We start from the raw sequence: 19,918 nt of genomic DNA, 5'->3' as shown, positions 1-19,918 counted from the left end.
TCTGAGCTCAGCTCAGGAGTAAGATAAGATGGCGGAGTAAGAGTTAGATGGCGGAGTAAGATAAGATGGCGGAGTAAGAGTTAGATGGAGGAGTAAGAGTTAGATGGCGGAGTAAGAGTTAGATGGAGGAGTAAGAGTTAGATGGCGGAGTAAGATAAGATGGCGGAGTAAGAGTTAGATGGAGGAGTAAGAGTTAGATGGCGGAGTAAGAGTTAGATGGAGGAGTAAGAGTTAGATGGCGGAGTAAGAGTTAGATGGCGGAGTAAGAGTTAGATGGAGGAGTAAGAGTTAGATGGCGGAGTAAGAGTTAGATGGCGGAGTAAGAGTTAGATGGCGGAGTAAGAGTTAGATGGAGGAGTAAGAGTTAGATGGAGGAGTAAGAGTTAGATGGCGGAGTAAGAGTTAGATGGCGGAGTAAGATAAGATGGCGGAGTAAGAGTTAGATGGCGGAGTAAGAGTTAGATGGCGGAGTAAGAGTTAGATGGCGGAGTAAGATAAGATGGCGGAGTAAGAGTTAGATGGCGGAGTAAGAGTTAGATGGAGGAGTAAGAGTTAGATGGAGGAGTAAGAGTTAGATGGCGGAGTACTTTCTCACACTAATTGCACAACAAAGAAAGAAAAACAACAACGTTTTTTAAAGAAATGTGCATTAGGTGATTTTAATGAATTTATGAAGCCACGGCAAACTTTATCGTTACATATTACACATTATAATGCCATCATACTCTGGTCAGGTGATTAGCTTACTTCACTGGACAACATCAACGCTAAACACTGTTCAGTGTTTCTCACGGACTCGTACACATTTACGACACTGTGGCATTCGACTCGCAAATACGAGTTTTACCCGATGACTTGAACACACCGTTATTTACATCCTACTTGTAGCTTGCATATAAACGCATGTTTAAAGTGTTTTACTCGTCTGCGAAATCATTGTCGTCCATGTCGTCTCCACGAGTGTCTGGGATCACAGCTGCAGTTTCCACAGCGACCGAACCTGCACACACACACACACACCTGAATATAGATCATTTCCACACATGAATGTGTGTGTGTGTGTGTGTGTGAGAGAGAGTCTGAGAATGTCAATGTTTGTGTCACTGTATGTGTGTGAGTGTGTGTAAGAGTGTTGATGTGCATGTGTGTTAGTGTGTATGTGTGAGACAGTGTTGATGTGCGTGTGTGTGTATGAGAGAGTGTGTGTGTGTGTGTGTGTGTGTGTTAGGTGTGCACTGACTCTGTGTGCGTCTGCGTTTCCTCCTGGGTGTGTGAGCAGCAGACGCTGCCGTTTCTCTCGTTCCTGCAGTCAGAGATCGTTCATACATCCTCACAAAGACAGAGTTCAGGGCCGACGAACAAACCCGACACAGATCCGCTGCCCTGCAGGAGAGAGAGAGAGAGAGAGAGAGAGAGAGAGATGGAGGGAGAGAGAGAGAGAGAGGGAGAGAGAGAGAGAGGGAGAGATATGGAGGGAGAGAGAGAGAGAGAAAAAGATGTATAAATCGCAAATTATGTCTATGGGAAAGGAGTCATCAAGGTGATGCATCCAGTGTTGAGTCACATGATCATCAGTGATGTCAGAGATACTCACAGCTGCTTGCGTTCAGGCTGCAGGAGTTTGAAACTGAACTCACTGAGAATCTCCAGAAAACCCAGATTCATCAAGTCGCCCTTCTCAAGCCCTTGACTGGCAAACCGGATGCCGTCCCTACGCAAACCAGAGAAACCAGTGAGAGAAAGACAGAAACCAGTCAGAGAACGATAGAAACCAGTCAGAGAGACAGAAACCAGTTAGAGAGAAAGACACCAGAGAGAGAGAGTCAGAAACCATGCGACCATGATCTAGAGATAGAGAGAGGAAGACATAAGGCGCTTTTCCACTGCATAGTACGGTACGGTTCGGTTCAGTACGGCTCACTTGTGGTGCTTTTCCACTGCATGGTACGGTACAGTACGGTTCGGTACCAAGCGTACCGTACCGGTACTAAAATGTGACGTGAAACACTGCAGATCACTGATTGGTCAGACAGAATCGTCACTACCAGCATCACTGGATTTGCGACACGAGACACTTTTTTAGCAGTATTTTTGTTTTGCTGCCATCAGCCTCATTTTAAACACATTTTTCCGTCTAGCAGTTAAAAACAACCACATACCGAGAATCAGGAACACCATCCCCTCGATAGTCTCCATTGTTCCTGTGTTGTGGGTTTGAAAATGTGGCTGTGGATGTTTTGGCAATACAAAATGTATTTTTTGCCATGCCAATAAAGCTTTCTGAATTGAATTGAGTCAGAAACCAGTGAGAGAGAGACAGAAACCAGTAAGAGAGAGAAAGACACCAGTGAGAGAGAGATGAACGCACTGGTGTAACGCCAGCAGCGGCTCGCGGACGACATGCAGGTTGATGCTGAAGTTCACCGCCAGTTTCTTTGCCAGAAATCTAATCTCCATCATCTCTTCATCACGACGGTCCTGCTCGAGCCCTGAGAAGAGCTGCTCTCACACACACACACACACACACACACACACACACACACACACACAGGGTGAAGAGAGATGATGCAGGTCGCTGACTGAACCTACACACACTAACACAACTCACAAACACTCTCCAGATCTGAGGAAGGACCTGCACCTGAACACACACACACACACACACACACACACACACACCTGCTGCAGACACAAGCACACAGTTCTGGCACTTTCCACAGAGCTGATCATCTTGGTTTTGCTGAGAGTCTCTTTGATGATGTCACCAAAATCCCTGTAGAACTACAGAAACACACACAATACATTTATTAAATATTGTTGCTTTACCCGAAGCCTCTTACAGACAACAACACAAGCAGAAGCAGAGAAGAAGAAGAAGAAGAACAGAAGCTCGTGTGAGATTAGATGTTTGGACACACTGATCTGATCTGAATAATGACACTATTGTCTGAATGTGTTGAACACACACACACACACACCTTATTGTAGTATTTGAGTATGTCCGTGGCGGCTCTGAGCTCCAGGACGCCGTATATGATGAGTTTACAGTATCCAGACAACTGTATCCTCCTCTGCAGCAAAGCAGCCATCTTCCTCTCCTCATCCTCATCCTCGCCTGCACAACATCACACACACACCACATCATCACACACACTAGAGGTTGGCCAGAGTGTAGTGTGTGTCTCATGAAACACAGACGTCCATGGGGAGGCACTGGAAGCGTTGCACACACCAACATCAAATACGTCTCTTGCAAATCTGGAACGCGGTTATTAATAAAAGTATCGATACTAATAAATTTACGTTTCGTGAGGTTTTTCGTTTCTGAGAATCGCGATGGTTTTGAAGTATCGGTGCAACACTACGGGGAAAACATGTTCATCATCCAGAGAAGACGGTGAAGGTCTGAACCCAGGAATGAGTTTTCAGTCAATGAACAGATGCCTGAAATCAGTGCAGAAGAGCGGAGGACACGTCACATGACCACTGCACCTCACGCATCTGTGCATCTCAGCTTCAGCTTCAGACGCGTGTTTAGTGCATCAGCTCAAGAACAGCAGGATTACAGAGGAGCACATGCTGGGGTTCCCAGCTCTCAATCTGGAAGATGCAAACCAACTGTGGGAACCAGTAACGGTGTCAGTCCCACGCCCCCCAGTGGAGAATCTGCATAACTGCAGCAACACATTCCTGTTCATTTGTTTACTAATTTGTCACTTGATGCGTAAGATTGCACTGATTTAGTTTTTGCTGGAAGTTGGAGTATCTTTTGTTGTCATTGGATTTGATTTGATTTGATTTGGAAATATAAAAGATTGCACTTTTTTTACATTCACTTTGAGAGGCTTTTGAACAAGCGCAGTATCGCAGCACATTTGTGTTGAAGTGAAATATGACTCATTGTCCTGTTCTGTTATATTTAGCTTTAAATAAAAAATCCCCCTTAATAGTGTGTCAGTTTTCTTCTCCCTGGTCTCGAAAATGCCATCAAATATCCATATTTTTTTAAGGTATTGTATTGAAGTTAGAAATTCTAGTATCGAGACAACACTACAACAACTACAACAACGAGTGTGTGTAAATACTTCAGTACGAACGCTTTCATCAAACACGACGGCGTCAGGAGAGAGATTCATTTCTACAGTGTTATGTGTGTGTGTGTGTGTGTGTGCGTGTGTGTGTGCACAAGTGTGTATGTCGTGTTTCTCAATGCGTACATAAACTTGTCTGTGAGTCTGAGTGTGTGCATGTTTGTGAGTGTGTGCGCGCACGTGTGTGTGTGTGTGTGTGTGTGTGTGTACGAGTGAGTAAGTGTCAATGTTTGTATGCGTGTGTGTTTGTCCGTATGTGTGTACAAGTGTGCATGTTTGTTTATTTGTCTCTCTGTGTGTGTGTGTGTACACGAGTGTGTGTGTGAGTGTGTGTGTAAGAGTGTGTTTTTTATCAGTATTAAATCTGGGGTGAAAGTGGCTAAAAGATCAATGTTTTGAACAAGGCTTGATTGGGTGTCTGGTGTGTGTGTGTGTGTGTGAGTGTGTGTGTGTGTGTGTGTGGTGTGTGTGTGTGTGTGGTGTGTTGCACACACTCATGTACCGTTGAGCTCTTCCTCACTGAAGACGTAATCGATGATGAAAGAAGCCATTTCTGCTTTCAGAGACTCATCAGGACTGAAGCGCTGCAGCGGCGAACCGTCTCCGTCACACACACTCCCGAACACGAGCAGCACGTCACACAGACACACAAACGCCTGCACAAACACACACACACAGCATTCGCTCTGAAGGATGTTTGACACAAACAAACACAACATGTGATAATACCAGCAGATCACACACACACACACACACACACACACACACACACACAGAGCCATACCTGGTTCCTGACATGACTCTGGGCCGCGGACAGACAGCTCACACACACCACACAGAAGCAGTGGAGAGACTTCAGCACACGCTTCAGCTCCACCTGAGACACACACACACACACACACACCAGATCAACATCAGCAGAATCAACACACACACAGCAGATCAACATCAGCAGAATCAACACACACACACACATACACACTCTCTCTCACACACACACACACACCAGATCAACATCAGCAGAATCAACACACACACACACATACACACTCTCTCTCACACACACACACACACACACACACTTGAGGAATGACAGACAGAGAGACGCACCTTGTGTGTTTCTGCAGTGTATTGCGTGATCGTCACTCCTTTCCAGAACAAATGGAAGGCTGCGCACTTCAGAGCTGGAACCATCAACTACACACACACACACACACACACACACACTACAGTGTCATAATGAGGCAGTTTGTGCATGTGTGTGTTTGTGAGAGAGAGAGAGTGTGTGTGTGTGTGTGTGTGTGTGTGAGAGAGAGAGTGTGTGAGAAAGTGTGTGTATGTGTGTGTGTGTGTGTGTGTGAGAGGGTGTGAGAAAGTGTGTGTGTGTGAGAGAGAGAGAGTGTGTGACAGGGACCTTTTCGTTGATTTCTCTCGTCTCCACTCCCATCTTCAACAGTTGGAAGCAGAACTCAAACAGGTTTTTTCCTGTCATATCTCTGGCACTGATACACACACACACACACACACACACACACACACACAGTTAAGACGCTTCAACACTATACTAACAATCACACACACACTCTCACTCACACACTCTCTCTCTCACACACACACACACACACACCTGCTGAAGATGGCAAGAACGTTCAGAGAGGAAGCTGCGCTGTAGAAATCATCTTCATCAGCCGATCCCTGAGAAACACACACACACACACACACTGATGCGGTTTACATCCGTGTATTTTTAAGCAAATGTGAAATTTATTGCATAAACTCTGAATTGAAACACAAAGATGGACTTAAACCTTGAGGTGAGCATAAAACATTGAGGCGGATCATCTCGAACACGTACAAACGCCTCAGAACCGCGAGATCGGATAACTGGAGTTCAGGTCCGTCCAGAAGCGTCACACACACACACACACACACACACACACACACACGAGTGTGTTTCCGAACGGCAGAGAGCACGACAGCGTTAGCGGAGTTAGCCGACGCTCGACACACTCGTTCATGACGGAGGGAGCAGTGGAAGTCTGCATGATTTGATGAACTCTGGGGTCAGAGGTGTTTCTGGGCTCCTTGACCTGTGTTGACATGCCCTGACATCTGTGCTTTTTCCAGTTGCTTATTAACATATTAATGGCAAAGGTTAATTACACTCTATTAGCACAAACAGGGCTAGCATGGGTCATTATCGTTTAAAGGCATACGCACTGAAACAGAGCTGTTTCGACCAGGTAAAATGAGTTCTTACAATACTAATGCAGAGTATATTACAAACTTTTCATTTAGACGCTAAAGAATCAAATGAACTTTATATGACCCCTTTAAGCTGGAGCCGCGAAGTGAAACTAAACCGGCACAGCATCATTCACCCCAGCGTGGTGAAGTACACGAGTCTGAAACCTGATGTGCTGAGGGGGCGTTGGCATGTTTGCGTGGATTGCCTCAGATCGTTTGCGTTTGAATAGCGCGCGCTCTCCGTGGGCGTGGTCACGTTAGCACTTAACGAGCTGTAATGAGGATGACTGACATCTCTCTCTGTTCATACAGATCACATAAACTGAGAATATATGTTTTTATGATAAATGACTTCATTTAAAAGAAGAGAATTCAAGCTTGATGCCTGTGTGCCTGGACTCCCGCTTGACTGAGTTTCGCTGCGTTAGCTCATTTTCGGACGCAAGCGAGAACGCGCAGATCTTTATTTTTCTTTACTTGACGAAAAGCACAACACTTTGTTTTTATTGTGTGTATACACAAACAACAGACACTTAACAGGATGGGATGATGTGTATAACACTCATATGCAAGATCAAAATCAACAGAGCATTTTGAGTCTCTTTTGCACTGATAAGAAAGCGATCTGGTCACGCCGACGTGACCTCCGACCCCAGGGGTTAGGGTGTGTTGTGTGATAGAGCACCTGCAGGATCTCGCTGAGGCTCGCGCTGAACTTCTCCACGGTGGAGTCCAGCATCTGTCCGACGGCTCTCTGGACACGCCCACAGAACGAGTAGCGGTCCGCGCACAGCGCACACAGCACGCGCACACACGCCTCCAACACACACTCCTCACTGTGCTTCAGCAGCACGTCACACACCTGAGACAGCAGCAGATCCAGACACTGACACACACACACACACGGATCACAGATGAACCACACACACACACACACACACACACACACACACACACACACACGGATCACAGATGAACCACACACACACACACACACACACACACACACACACACACACACGGATCACAGATGAACCACACACACACACACACACACGGATCACAGATGAACCACACACACACACACACACACGGATCACAGATGAACCACACACACACACACACACACGGATCACAGATGAACCACACACACACACACACACACGGATCACAGATGAACCACACACACACACACACGGATCACAGATGAACCACACACACACACACACACACACGGATCACAGATGAACCACACACACACACACACACGGATCACAGATGAACCACACACACACACACACACACGGATCACAGATGAACCACACACACACACACACACGGATCACAGATGAACCACACACACACACACACACGGATCACAGATGAACCACACACACACACACACGGTTGTAAATTAGCTATAGCTAAAACATTATGACACATGCATCAAGTTACTGTCAAAGTTTATCCATGTTATTTGTCTCGGTCCCGATCTAAATGAACTTAAATAAATACAAACAACAGAAAATTATATATTTGAATGCATCTCATTTGCATGACAATTTTACATGAGTAGGGTTTAAACCGGATGCTAAAACTTTTAAATTACAGTTCATAAAGGTCATTATTCAACAACAGATTCAGATCTTCATGCGTGAACAAGGCATCTGCTTTTATGAACATGTGTAACCCTGTGATCAGAAACTCCTACTTTCTCCAGGCGTCCGGATGTGCCGTAAACCTCCAGCTGGAAGAACAGCGGCGCTGAGAGCAGCCGGCTCACCTTACCCCCGTCTGCAGAGAACTGAGGAAACACTGAGTTAAACACCGCATCGCCTCTGTCTGAAGGCCACGACACACAGTTAAAGAGCCGCGGTGGCCAAAGCGGCGTCTCGAACACCGTGAGCACACTACAGGCGGCAGATCGTGTCTCCATCAGCAGGAGCGAGAGTGAACACACACACACACACACATCGGCTCACGGTATCACCAACACACACACACACACTGAACTCCTTCATATTTTGGGCGAACATGAACTGAACACACTGTATTACAGTCTGATGAACATTACTGTGAACTCATTCATTGAACTTTGAACTAGTTCATTTAGAACTAGTTCATCCCCATCGCCGGCGTTAGATCTGCGCTAGAGGCTGTAACGCTAACCCATCGCCGGCGTTAGATCTGCGCTAGAGGCTGTAACGCTAACCCTACAGCGTGATCTAGCTGCTCTGTGATGCGAGACCGATGCCGCTGACTCACCTTCGCCAGCAACTGAGGAAACACAGGGATGAAGTGATTAGTGATGCGCCTTCGTTCCTGGACCTGCAGACGCTTCTCCCGCGCAGTCACAGTCTACACACACACACACACACACACACACGTTTGCCAAGATGATAACTGAGAGAAGTGTGTGAGATACTAATCTGAAAGGAGTGATTACAGAAATCTTTGAGCTGAAAGTGAAACCATGCTGATTGCACATCAAATAATTGATAATGAAAACAATCGAGTAATTGAACTCTTAATTGAACTAATTTGATTATAGATTAAGTTATAGATTAAAGTGTCTGTGAACAGAAAACACCATCGCGATGTTTAATGCAGGAGCGGCTGCACAGAAGCTGGCCATATTAGCATGTGAGAGGATTTATCAAGAGGAAGCCGACGAGGAAAGGGTCAGGTGAGCTTCTCAGATTTACAGGACGAGGAAAGACAGTTCATGCAGTTTTTAACCCTTTCCTCACCAGCGGTTTTTAAAATAGACGATCTCAGCCGCTGCCAGCGATTTCGGTCATTATTACAGAATTTCATGGCCTACAGAACCTTTTGTTGTATAAATATCTGAACAAAAAATGTTTTTGCTACATGTATTCCCTTTTATTCACATCTGAATGTGGGTTAGCTTATTTAAAACTAAATTTGAGCAAAAAGAAATCCCTTTATGTCAAAAGCTTCCTCCAGGTCAAACACAGACCGACTCCATCGACGCCTCGAAGCTGCAGTCCTGGGTCAGCTTTCCTTCAGTGACATCACACAGGGTTAAATGATATGCCGTTTAATGTTTGATAAGCACTTTATATTTGAGATGTGCATCTGCAATGCTTCTATCGCATGTTTCTGCTTCTTCTTCTGTGTTTTGATCAGTAGATCGATAAATCCTTCAGACGTGTAACAGCGCCCTCTACAACTTAATTTAACCATTTACAAGCGTTGAGTTATGCATATAACTACTGTTCCCAGAAGGAGGGAAACGAGGGACAACACATTCCTATGGGATATCGCGCTCTAGCGCCATCTGCTGAGGACACCTTTACTCACGCCTGAACGGCCAATGACGCATGACGACGTGGGCGGGTTAGCATATAACTGCAGTCGTGTGGGTCATTCCCTTCTTCAGCTCTTCAGCGGGCGCAGAGGTGTTGTGCCCCGCTTCCCTCCTCCTGGGAACAGTAGTTATAACTCAGCGTCTGCCAACTCGGTTCAACACATTACTATAAGACCTATATTCACGCACCGCCAAGTCGCTGAACTAAACGTAAGGGACCAGCACCGTCACATGACCCTCTTTCAAAGGAGCGACGGCCCCTGGCTAAAGGATCCCTGCCGTGAGCATGGCCTGAGTTACCATGCCCTAGCGTGCCCACACACCCCTCTTCATCTGCTACAGACAGCTCGAACTACTCCCTGAACTTGTGCTCAAAGTTCTCTCTTTCTGCCTGAGTTTAGACAAGCATCACCAGTTTTTATTCTTGTGAAATGTGGCGTGTTCCAACAGCACGATGAACATAGACGTCTTCAGCAGATGGCGCTAGAGCGCCGTATCCCATAGGCATGTGTTGTACCTCGTTGACCGACTGAATGGGAACCATTGTTTCTATTTTATGCATAATGTATAACATTGAATGTATAGACGCCTTCCATTTCCACATTTATTTGAATGGCAACATTAGGCTGGATGTGGAATAACACCGTTTACAAATAATCTTTTTACCCTTGGCTGCTTAATCCCATTAATCAAAGAAATAATTGGCCAATTAATTCATGATCAAAATAATCATTAGTTGCAGCCCTACATTAAAGTCTTGTAAAATGTTAATAATCCAGATGCTGTATTGAAGGTCTTAAGCACACACACACACACACACACACACACACGTGTCTTACCTTCCTGGTGGAGCGTGAGGGGGGGGGCGTGGCCTCGGCTGCCTGTCTCACTGCACACATCATGATGTCAATCAACGCACTCTCCAGCTCATCCTCCACACCTGCACACACACACACACACACACACACACACACACACACACACACACACACACCTGAGTTTGAATAAAGTTCTCTAAAGTCACACACTGAACACGGACTCACCTCCTTCCTGCAGCAAGAGTGATGTCATCACATCCCAGTCTTTTAGCTCAGCCCGCGCGACGTCCCACAGACTGTCGACTAGATACGCAGCGTGATCATGATACTAACACACACACACACATATCTACAGTCACAGGCTGTTCATCTGGGTAAAATAACATACTGTGAAGTACATGAACACCAGGAGTCACATTTATGACACGCATGATTTAATCCGAAATAACAAGGAATCTGTCTTGCATCAAATCTGAGAAACAAATTGGGGTTTATAAAGGCAGAAACTAAGATGAATAAGTTCTTAGGGATTCTAATAATTATGGCAACATCATCTATGAACATCTAGTGAATCACTGTATGCTGTGTTCACTTAAATTAAAGTGTGTCCTGAGGATGTGTGTGTGTGCTGAGGATGTGTGTGTGTGTGTGTGTGTGTGCTGAGGATGTGTGTGTGTGTGTCCTGAGGATGTGTGTGTGTGTGTGTGTGTGTGTGCTGAGGATGTGTGTGTGTCCTGAGGGTGTGTGTGTGTGTGTGTGTGTGTGTGTGTGTGTGTGTGTGTGTGTGTGTGCTGAGGTTGTGAGAGTGTGAGTGTGTGTGTGTGTGCTGAGGTTGTGAGAGTGTACACTAGTTTCCAGGTACAAACATCCACACAAATCAGTGACAGTCATGGCAAAAAACATTCATGCATTCTTAAGTGAAACTAAACACTTTTTATGGTAGCTGCATGCACACAGATCATGTGACCTGTGAGAGAAAAGAGAGAAGCAGGTGCATGATGGGATTGAGTGGTTCACCTCGCTCTTAATGAAGAAATGAGCCAGCAAACGGAGAAAACAAACACTGCCTTTGTCTGAGCGCTTGTCCAACACACTGCACAGCCTGCACACAAGATCACAACACATGACGGTCCGTGTGTGTGTGTGTGTGTGTGTGGAGATGATGATGATGATGAACGTACGTGTGGTACAGGAATGCTCCGGCTGCGCAGGCGAGACCTCGGTGTGTGGAGAAAACCAGAGGATACACAGCAGCGCACTCGTCCTCACTCAGGCCCTCTTCTGTCTGCCTGCACACACACACATTTTCAATAATACACATTGCATACACGCACACACACACACTTGTACGATCAATGCTGATGCTTAGAAGCCGAGACACGCGTTCAGTAGTGACATCACTTCCTCCAGCTGAAACTCACTTTTGGATGAGCAGCAACAGCTTCACTGCTTCCACGGCCACATCCGAGTCCTTATCCAGGATCATACACACCATTCGTTCCTGAGGAGGAACACACACAATCATCATCATCTAGACATGTGCCGGTATTCGGTAATGCGATAAATCGCGGTAATGAATATGCACAATATTGTTATCGCGGGCTCTTCAAAATACCGTGAAAAATAATAGATTCGAATTTAGACTTTTAAAGCGCGCATTAGCTGCTTATTTTCCTTCAACCGCTCAAACACTGCGTGCTGCGCAGAACACGCGCGCACTCTGATGTAAACAATCCCATTATGTATAAGCACTGTGTGCATGCAGCAGTGCGCACTAGTCTACTATAAACAGTCCTCACATGGATCAAGCATGGCGGAATACTCCCGACGATTTATCCCCGCAGGGCTGCCAAACTCTCAGACATTCCGCTTTAGACTCAAGCTTGAGACTTTCAGACAGGACGCGGAATACGCACGCGACGCGCAGGGTTGTTTTGTTGCTGCGTTGACCTGCATCGACCACGCCGGTGTTAAAGTTCAATATAGTTCAACTTTTTATTTGTAAAATGGCAAATCGCGTTGTATCTGAAGGGCAACGTTGAACCAAGCGTCGCGCATTCCGCGTCCTGTCTGAAAGGCGCTTAACGCAATTGACACTTTTCACACGCTCTCCCACAGAGAAAAATCACAGAGCAAAGAGGACACTGACACCGACAGACTAGACAGAGCAGGTTACTTTTGATATGAAAGTTGTTATTGATAAACTGAAGTTGATAAATCAGCTCTTCTGATCACAGATCGTTGCTCCTCAGTTCAAGTAAACCGATCATCATGTTACTTTCGTTTTTATTTAAAGATACAGTACAACTTACCGAAAGGTATATTTGCTTGTACATAATAACGATCAATCAGTGTTTTCAAACATGGAAAGAGGTCAGTAACACTGCAGGAGAACAGTTGTGTCACAAAACGTTACATTTACCTCAGGAAAGCCATTTAATGACCAGCACATTAGTTGACTAGAAAAAAATATCAAGGAGTATTTTGCTAAATATTATATTTAATTTCTCTCTGTATGTTTACAGCATTATGTGAGGTTTTTTTTTTCTTGAGAAACATTAACAGACTGGGGCCTACCTAATATTTATCCAAATGAGTCAATATTGAATCAAGACTAAAATCAAATCCAAGAATTTAATTAAATAATACAAACAGTAACCTACCAGTCATTGTAACATGTCACTAAACTTTAAACAATTTGGTTTAGTTACCATATGTTTCGAAAATCACAATTACACATTGTGATACAAGTTGAGGTTTTTTTAGAGACCCACAATGCATCTGTTTTTCTTGAGCATTAAAATATAATTTCATTAAAATATCGTGATAATACCGTATACCGTGATAAAAGCTCATCAATTAACCGCAGCATGAAAATTTGATACCGGCACATGCCTATCATCATCATCATCATCATCTCCACACACACACACACACACACACTCACCCTGAAGCGGCTGGTGAACAGCTCAAGGCGGCTGATGAACTCCTGCTCGTACAGCTTCTGGAGGGTCAACACACACTGCAGACGCACCGCCGCTTGCTGAAACACACACACACACACACAGTGTGACAAACTCTCAGATTTGATCCTCAGTGTGTTTCCGCTCAGTGCACCTTGTCATGCAGCATCCAGCCCACGTATTTGAGGTGCTCGTCGTTGAGGAAGCGCGCGGGATTGTCCCGGATCCACACGCCCATCTCCTGCATACACACGGCCCGGATCTCAGGGACACGGTCCCGGTACCGGTGCACGAACACACCCTTGAAGATCCCGTTCATCAGAGAGCGCAGGTCCTCCTGATGCTCCAGCAGCTGCACACACACACAGATTATAGCTAACATGAGTGTGTGTGTGTGTGTGTGTGTGTGTGTGTGTGTGTGTGTGTGTGTGTGTAACCTCTCTGTAGGAGTTCTCTAGTTCTTCTGCTCGGTGTACGGCTCGATGCTCCACTGGCTTGTTCTTCTCCAGCTCGCAGCGTCTCTGGGTCATCAGCGCTAGAGCGTTCACATCTGCAGCGACCGACACTATAGACGACATCAAGCGCATGGCTACACACACACACACACACACACACACACACACACACACACACACACAGACTCCTTAAGCACCAATTATTACAAAGTTTTTCCCTGTAATGACAGTCAGACGATGAACACACTCAGATTGATCCCAGTGATGAAGCGTTACAGGATCTCTCGACTCGAGTGTGTGATGCTCTGGTGTGAGTGTGTGATGCTCTGGTGTGAGTGTGTGATGCTCTGGTGTGAGTGTGTGATGCTCTGGTGTGAGTGTGTGATGCTCTGGTGTGAGTGTGTGACGCTCTGGTGTGAGTGTGTGATGCTCTGGTGTGAGTGTGTGATGCTCTGGCGTGAGTGTGTGATGCTCTGGTGTGAGTGTGTGATGCTCTGGCGTGAGTGTGTGATGCTCTGGCGTGAGTGTGTGATGCTCTGGTGTGAGTGTGTGATGCTCTGGTGTGAGTGTGTGATGCTCTGGCGTGAGTGTGTGATGCTCTGGCGTGAGTGTGTGATGCTCTGGTGTGAGTGTGTGATGCTCTGGTGTGAGTGTGTGATGCTCTGGTGTGAGTGTGTGATGCTCTGGTGTGAGTGTGTGATGCTCTGGTGTGAGTGTGTGACGCTCTGGTGTGAGTGTGTGATGCTCTGGTGTGAGTGTGTGATGCTCTGGCGTGAGTGTGTGACGCTCTGGTGTGAGTGTGTGATGCTCTGGCGTGAGTGTGTGATGCTCTGGTGTGAGTGTGTGATGCTCTGGTGTGAGTGTGTGATGCTCTGGTGTGAGTGTGTGATGCTCTGGTGTGAGTGTGTGATGCTCTGGCGTGAGTGTGTGATGCTCTGGTGTGAGTGTGTGATGCTCTGGTGTGAGTGTGTGATGCTCTGGTGTGAGTGTGTGATGCTCTGGTGTGAGTGTGTGATGCTCTGGCGTGAGTGTGTGACGCTCTGGCGTGAGTGTGTGACGCTCTGGCGTGAGTGTGTGATGCTCTGGTGTGAGTGTGTGATGCTCTGGCGTGAGTGTGTGACGCTCTGGCGTGAGTGTGTGACGCTCTGGCGTGAGTGTGTGATGCTCTGGCGTGAGTGTGTGACGCTCTGGCGTGAGTGTGTGATGCTCTGGTGTGAGTGTGTGATGCTCTGGTGTGAGTGTGTGATGCTCTGGTGTGAGTGTGTGACGCTCTGGCGTGAGTGTGTGACGCTCTGGCGTGAGTGTGTGATGCTCTGGTGTGAGTGTGTGATGCTCTGGCGTGAGTGTGTGATGCTCTGGCGTGAGTGTGTGATGCTCTGGCGTGAGTGTGTGATGCTCTGGTGTGAGTGTGTGATGCTCTGGCGTGAGTGTGTGATGCTCTGGCGTGAGTGTGTGATGCTCTGGTGTGAGTGTGTGATGCTCTGGCGTGAGTGTGTGATGCTCTGGTGTGAGTGTGTGATGCTCTGGCGTGAGTGTGTGATGCTCTGGTGTGAGTGTGTGATGCTCTGGTGTGAGTGTGTGATGCTCTGGTGTGAGTGTGTGACGCTCTGGTGTGAGTGTGTGACGCTCTGGTGTGAGTGTGTGACGCTCTGGCGTGAGTGTGTGATGCTCTGGTGTGAGTGTGTGACGCTCTGGCGTGAGTGTGTGACGCTCTGGCGTGAGTGTGTGATGCTCTGGTGTGAGTGTGTGATGCTCTGGTGTGAGTGTGTGATGCTCTGGCGTGAGTGTGTGACGCTCTGGCGTGAGTGTGTGACGCTCTGGCGTGAGTGTGTGATGCTCTGGTGTGAGTGTGTGACGCTCTGGTGTGAGTGTGTGACGCTCTGGTGTGAGTGTGTGACGCTCTGGCGTGAGTGTGTGACGCTCTGGCGTGAGTGTGTGATGCTCTGGCGTGAGTGTGTGATGCTCTGGCGTGAGTGTGTGATGCTCTGGCGTGAGTGTGTGATGCTCTGGCGTGAGTGTGTGATGCTCTGGTGTGAGTGTGTGACGCTCTGGTGTGAGTGTGTGATGCTCTGGTGTGAGTGTGTGATGCTCTGGCGTGAGTGTGTGATGCTCTGGCGTGAGTGTGTGATGCTCTGGCGTGAGTGTGTGATGCTCTGGTGTGAGTGTGTGATGCTCTGGTGTGAGTGTGTGATGCTCTGGTGTGAGTGTGTGATGCTCTGGCGTTGAGTGTGTGATGCTCTGGCGTGAGTGTGTGATGCTCTGGCGTGAGTGTGTGATGCTCTGGTGTGAGTGTGTGATGCTCTGGCGTGAGTGTGTGATGCTCTGGCGTGAGTGTGTGATGCTCTGGCGTGAGTGTGTGATGCTCTGGTGTGAGTGTGTGATGCTCTGGTGTGAGTGTGTGATGCTCTGGCGTGAGTGTGTGATGCTCTGGTGTGAGTGTGTGATGCTCTGGCGTGAGTGTGTGATGCTCTGGTGTGAGTGTGTGATGCTCTGGTGTGAGTGTGTGATGCTCTGGTGTGAGTGTGTGATGCTCTGGTGTGAGTGTGTGATGCTCTGGCGTGAGTGTGTGATGCTCTGGCGTGAGTGTGTGATGCTCTGGTGTGAGTGTGTGATGCTCTGGCGTGAGTGTGTGATGCTCTGGTGTGAGTGTGTGATGCTCTGGCGTGAGTGTGTGATGCTCTGGCGTGAGTGTGTGATGCTCTGGCGTGAGTGTGTGATGCTCTGGTGTGAGTGTGTGATGCTCTGGTGTGAGTGTGTGATGCTCTGGCGTGAGTGTGTGATGCTCTGGTGTGAGTGTGTGATGCTCTGGCGTGAGTGTGTGATGCTCTGGCGTGAGTGTGTGATGCTCTGGCGTGAGTGTGTGATGCTCTGGTGTGAGTGTGTGATGCTCTGGTGTGAGTGTGTGATGCTCTGGTGTGAGTGTGTGATGCTCTGGCGTGAGTGTGTGATGCTCTGGTGTGAGTGTGTGACGCTCTGGTGTGAGTGTGTGATGCTCTGGTGTGAGTGTGTGATGCTCTGGTGTGAGTGTGTGACGCTCTGGTGTGAGTGTGTGATGCTCTGGTGTGAGTGTGTGACGCTCTGGCGTGAGTGTGTGATGCTCTGGTGTGAGTGTGTGATGCTCTGGTGTGAGTGTGTGATGCTCTGGCGTGAGTGTGTGATGCTCTGGTGTGAGTGTGTGATGCTCTGGCGTGAGTGTGTGATGCTCTGGCGTGAGTGTGTGATGCTCTGGCGTGAGTGTGTGATGCTCTGGTGTGAGTGTGTGATGCTCTGGTGTGAGTGTGTGATGCTCTGGTGTGAGTGTGTGATGCTCTGGCGTGAGTGTGTGATGCTCTGGCGTGAGTGTGTGATGCTCTGGTGTGAGTGTGTGATGCTCTGGTGTGAGTGTGTGATGCTCTGGTGTGAGTGTGTGACGCTCTGGTGTGAGTGTGTGATGCTCTGGTGTGAGTGTGTGATGCTCTGGTGTGAGTGTGTGACGCTCTGGTGTGAGTGTGTGACGCTCTGGCGTGAGTGTGTGATGCTCTGGCGTGAGTGTGTGATGCTCTGGCGTGAGTGTGTGATGCTCTGGCGTGAGTGTGTGATGCTCTGGCGTGAGTGTGTGATGCTCTGGCGTGAGTGTGTGATGCTCTGGTGTGAGTGTGTGATGCTCTGGTGTGAGTGTGTGATGCTCTGGTGTGAGTGTGTGACGCTCTGGTGTGAGTGTGTGATGCTCTGGTGTGAGTGTGTGATGCTCTGGCGTGAGTGTGTGACGCTCTGGTGTGAGTGTGTGACGCTCTGGCGTGAGTGTGTGATGCTCTGGTGTGAGTGTGTGATGCTCTGGCGTGAGTGTGTGATGCTCTGGTGTGAGTGTGTGATGCTCTGGTGTGAGTGTGTGATGCTCTGGTGTGAGTGTGTGATGCTCTGGTGTGAGTGTGTGATGCTCTGGTGTGAGTGTGTGATGCTCTGGTGTGAGTGTGTGATGCTCTGGCGTGAGTGTGTGATGCTCTGGTGTGAGTGTGTGATGCTCTGGTGTGAGTGTGTGATGCTCTGGCGTTGAGTGTGTGATGCTCTGGTGTGAGTGTGTGATGCTCTGGTGTGAGTGTGTGATGCTCTGGTGTGAGTGTGTGATGCTCTGGCGTGAGTGTGTGATGCTCTGGTGTGAGTGTGTGATGCTCTGGCGTGAGTGTGTGATGCTCTGGTGTGAGTGTGTGATGCTCTGGTGTGAGTGTGTGATGCTCTGGTGTGAGTGTGTGACGCTCTGGTGTGAGTGTGTGATGCTCTGGCGTGAGTGTGTGATGCTCTGGCGTGAGTGTGTGACGCTCTGGCGTGAGTGTGTGATGCTCTGGCGTGAGTGTGTGATGCTCTGGCGTGAGTGTGTGATGCTCTGGCGTGAGTGTGTGATGCTCTGGCGTGAGTGTGTGATGCTCTGGTGTGAGTGTGTGATGCTCTGGTGTGAGTGTGTGATGCTCTGGCGTTGAGTGTGTGATGCTCTGGTGTGAGTGTGTGATGCTCTGGTGTGAGTGTGTGATGCTCTGGTGTGAGTGTGTGATGCTCTGGTGTGAGTGTGTGATGCTCTGGTGTGAGTGTGTGATGCTCTGGCGTGAGTGTGTGATGCTCTGGTGTGAGTGTGTGATGCTCTGGCGTGAGTGTGTGATGCTCTGGTGTGAGTGTGTGATGCTCTGGTGTGAGTGTGTGATGCTCTGGTGTGAGTGTGTGATGCTCTGGCGTGAGTGTGTGATGCTCTGGTGTGAGTGTGTGATGCTCTGGTGTGAGTGTGTGACGCTCTGGTGTGAGTGTGTGATGCTCTGGTGTGAGTGTGTGATGCTCTGGTGTGAGTGTGTGATGCTCTGGTGTGAGTGTGTGATGCTCTGGCGTGAGTGTGTGATGCTCTGGTGTGAGTGTGTGATGCTCTGGCGTGAGTGTGTGATGCTCTGGTGTGAGTGTGTGATGCTCTGGTGTGAGTGTGTGATGCTCTGGTGTGAGTGTGTGATGCTCTGGCGTGAGTGTGTGATGCTCTGGTGTGAGTGTGTGATGCTCTGGTGTGAGTGTGTGACGCTCTGGTGTGAGTGTGTGATGCTCTGGTGTGAGTGTGTGATGCTCTGGTGTGAGTGTGTGATGCTCTGGTGTGAGTGTGTGATGCTCTGGCGTGAGTGTGTGATGCTCTGGCGTGAGTGTGTGATGCTCTGGCGTGAGTGTGTGATGCTCTGGTGTGAGTGTGTGATGCTCTGGTGTGAGTGTGTGACGCTCTGGTGTGAGTGTGTGACGCTCTGGTGTGAGTGTGTGATGCTCTGGTGTGAGTGTGTGATGCTCTGGCGTGAGTGTGTGATGCTCTGGTGTGAGTGTGTGATGCTCTGGTGTGAGTGTGTGATGCTCTGGTGTGAGTGTGTGATGCTCTGGTGTGAGTGTGTGATGCTCTGGCGTGAGTGTGTGATGCTCTGGCGTGAGTGTGTGATGCTCTGGCGTGAGTGTGTGATGCTCTGGCGTGAGTGTGTGATGCTCTGGCGTGAGTGTGTGATGCTCTGGCGTGAGTGTGTGATGCTCTGGTGTGAGTGTGTGATGCTCTGGCGTGAGTGTGTGATGCTCTGGCGTGAGTGTGTGATGCTCTGGCGTGAGTGTGTGATGCTCTGGCGTGAGTGTGTGATGCTCTGGCGTGAGTGTGTGATGCTCTGGTGTGAGTGTGTGATGCTCTGGCGTGAGTGTGTGACGCTCTGGTGTGAGTGTGTGATGCTCTGGTGTGAGTGTGTGACGCTCTGGTGTGAGTGTGTGACGCTCTGGTGTGAGTGTGTGATGCTCTGGCGTGAGTGTGTGATGCTCTGGTGTGAGTGTGTGATGCTCTGGTGTGAGTGTGTGATGCTCTGGTGTGAGTGTGTGATGCTCTGGCGTGAGTGTGTGATGCTCTGGTGTGAGTGTGTGATGCTCTGGCGTGAGTGTGTGATGCTCTGGTGTGAGTGTGTGACGCTCTGGTGTGAGTGTGTGACGCTCTGGTGTGAGTGTGTGATGCTCTGGCGTGAGTGTGTGATGCTCTGGTGTGAGTGTG

The 19,918-nt window shown here is 48.3% G+C and overlaps 1 protein-coding gene across 4 annotated transcripts in view; it reads right to left on the bottom strand.

The window, feature by feature from the left end:
* stag3 (STAG3 cohesin complex component) overlaps positions 1-19,918 on the bottom strand; it is an 87,016-nt gene that overhangs the window by 565 nt on the left and 66,533 nt on the right. For 3 of the 4 annotated variants that reach the window (XM_089135180.1, XM_089135181.1, XM_089135182.1), the window contains exons 8-29: positions 13,888-14,039; positions 13,605-13,802; positions 13,435-13,530; positions 11,909-11,988; positions 11,669-11,776; positions 11,505-11,589; positions 10,713-10,815; positions 10,509-10,609; positions 8,604-8,696; positions 8,050-8,142; positions 7,024-7,224; positions 5,719-5,786; positions 5,506-5,593; positions 5,202-5,288; positions 4,876-4,968; positions 4,594-4,747; positions 2,979-3,115; positions 2,680-2,781; positions 2,369-2,499; positions 1,595-1,711; positions 1,241-1,383; positions 922-1,000 (exon numbers count right to left, since the gene is read on the bottom strand). In XM_089135180.1, coding sequence (XP_088991306.1) covers positions 922-1,000; positions 1,241-1,383; positions 1,595-1,711; positions 2,369-2,499; positions 2,680-2,781; positions 2,979-3,115; positions 4,594-4,747; positions 4,876-4,968; positions 5,202-5,288; positions 5,506-5,593; positions 5,719-5,786; positions 7,024-7,224; positions 8,050-8,142; positions 8,604-8,696; positions 10,509-10,609; positions 10,713-10,815; positions 11,505-11,589; positions 11,669-11,776; positions 11,909-11,988; positions 13,435-13,530; positions 13,605-13,802; positions 13,888-14,039 — 2,509 coding nt within the window. The remainder of the gene's footprint in view (positions 1-921; positions 1,001-1,240; positions 1,384-1,594; positions 1,712-2,368; positions 2,500-2,679; positions 2,782-2,978; positions 3,116-4,593; positions 4,748-4,875; positions 4,969-5,201; positions 5,289-5,505; positions 5,594-5,718; positions 5,787-7,023; positions 7,225-8,049; positions 8,143-8,603; positions 8,697-10,508; positions 10,610-10,712; positions 10,816-11,504; positions 11,590-11,668; positions 11,777-11,908; positions 11,989-13,434; positions 13,531-13,604; positions 13,803-13,887; positions 14,040-19,918) is intronic. The other variant, XM_089135183.1, reaches the window with a different exon arrangement.

The sequence above is a fragment of the Pimephales promelas genome, chromosome 9 (assembly GCF_988280905.1).
Source record: "Pimephales promelas chromosome 9, fPimPro1.hap1.1, whole genome shotgun sequence".
Lineage (NCBI taxonomy): Eukaryota > Metazoa > Chordata > Actinopteri > Cypriniformes > Leuciscidae > Pimephales > Pimephales promelas.
Note: the sequence above shows the minus strand (reverse complement) of the source record. Positions and strands in the feature narration are given on the sequence as shown.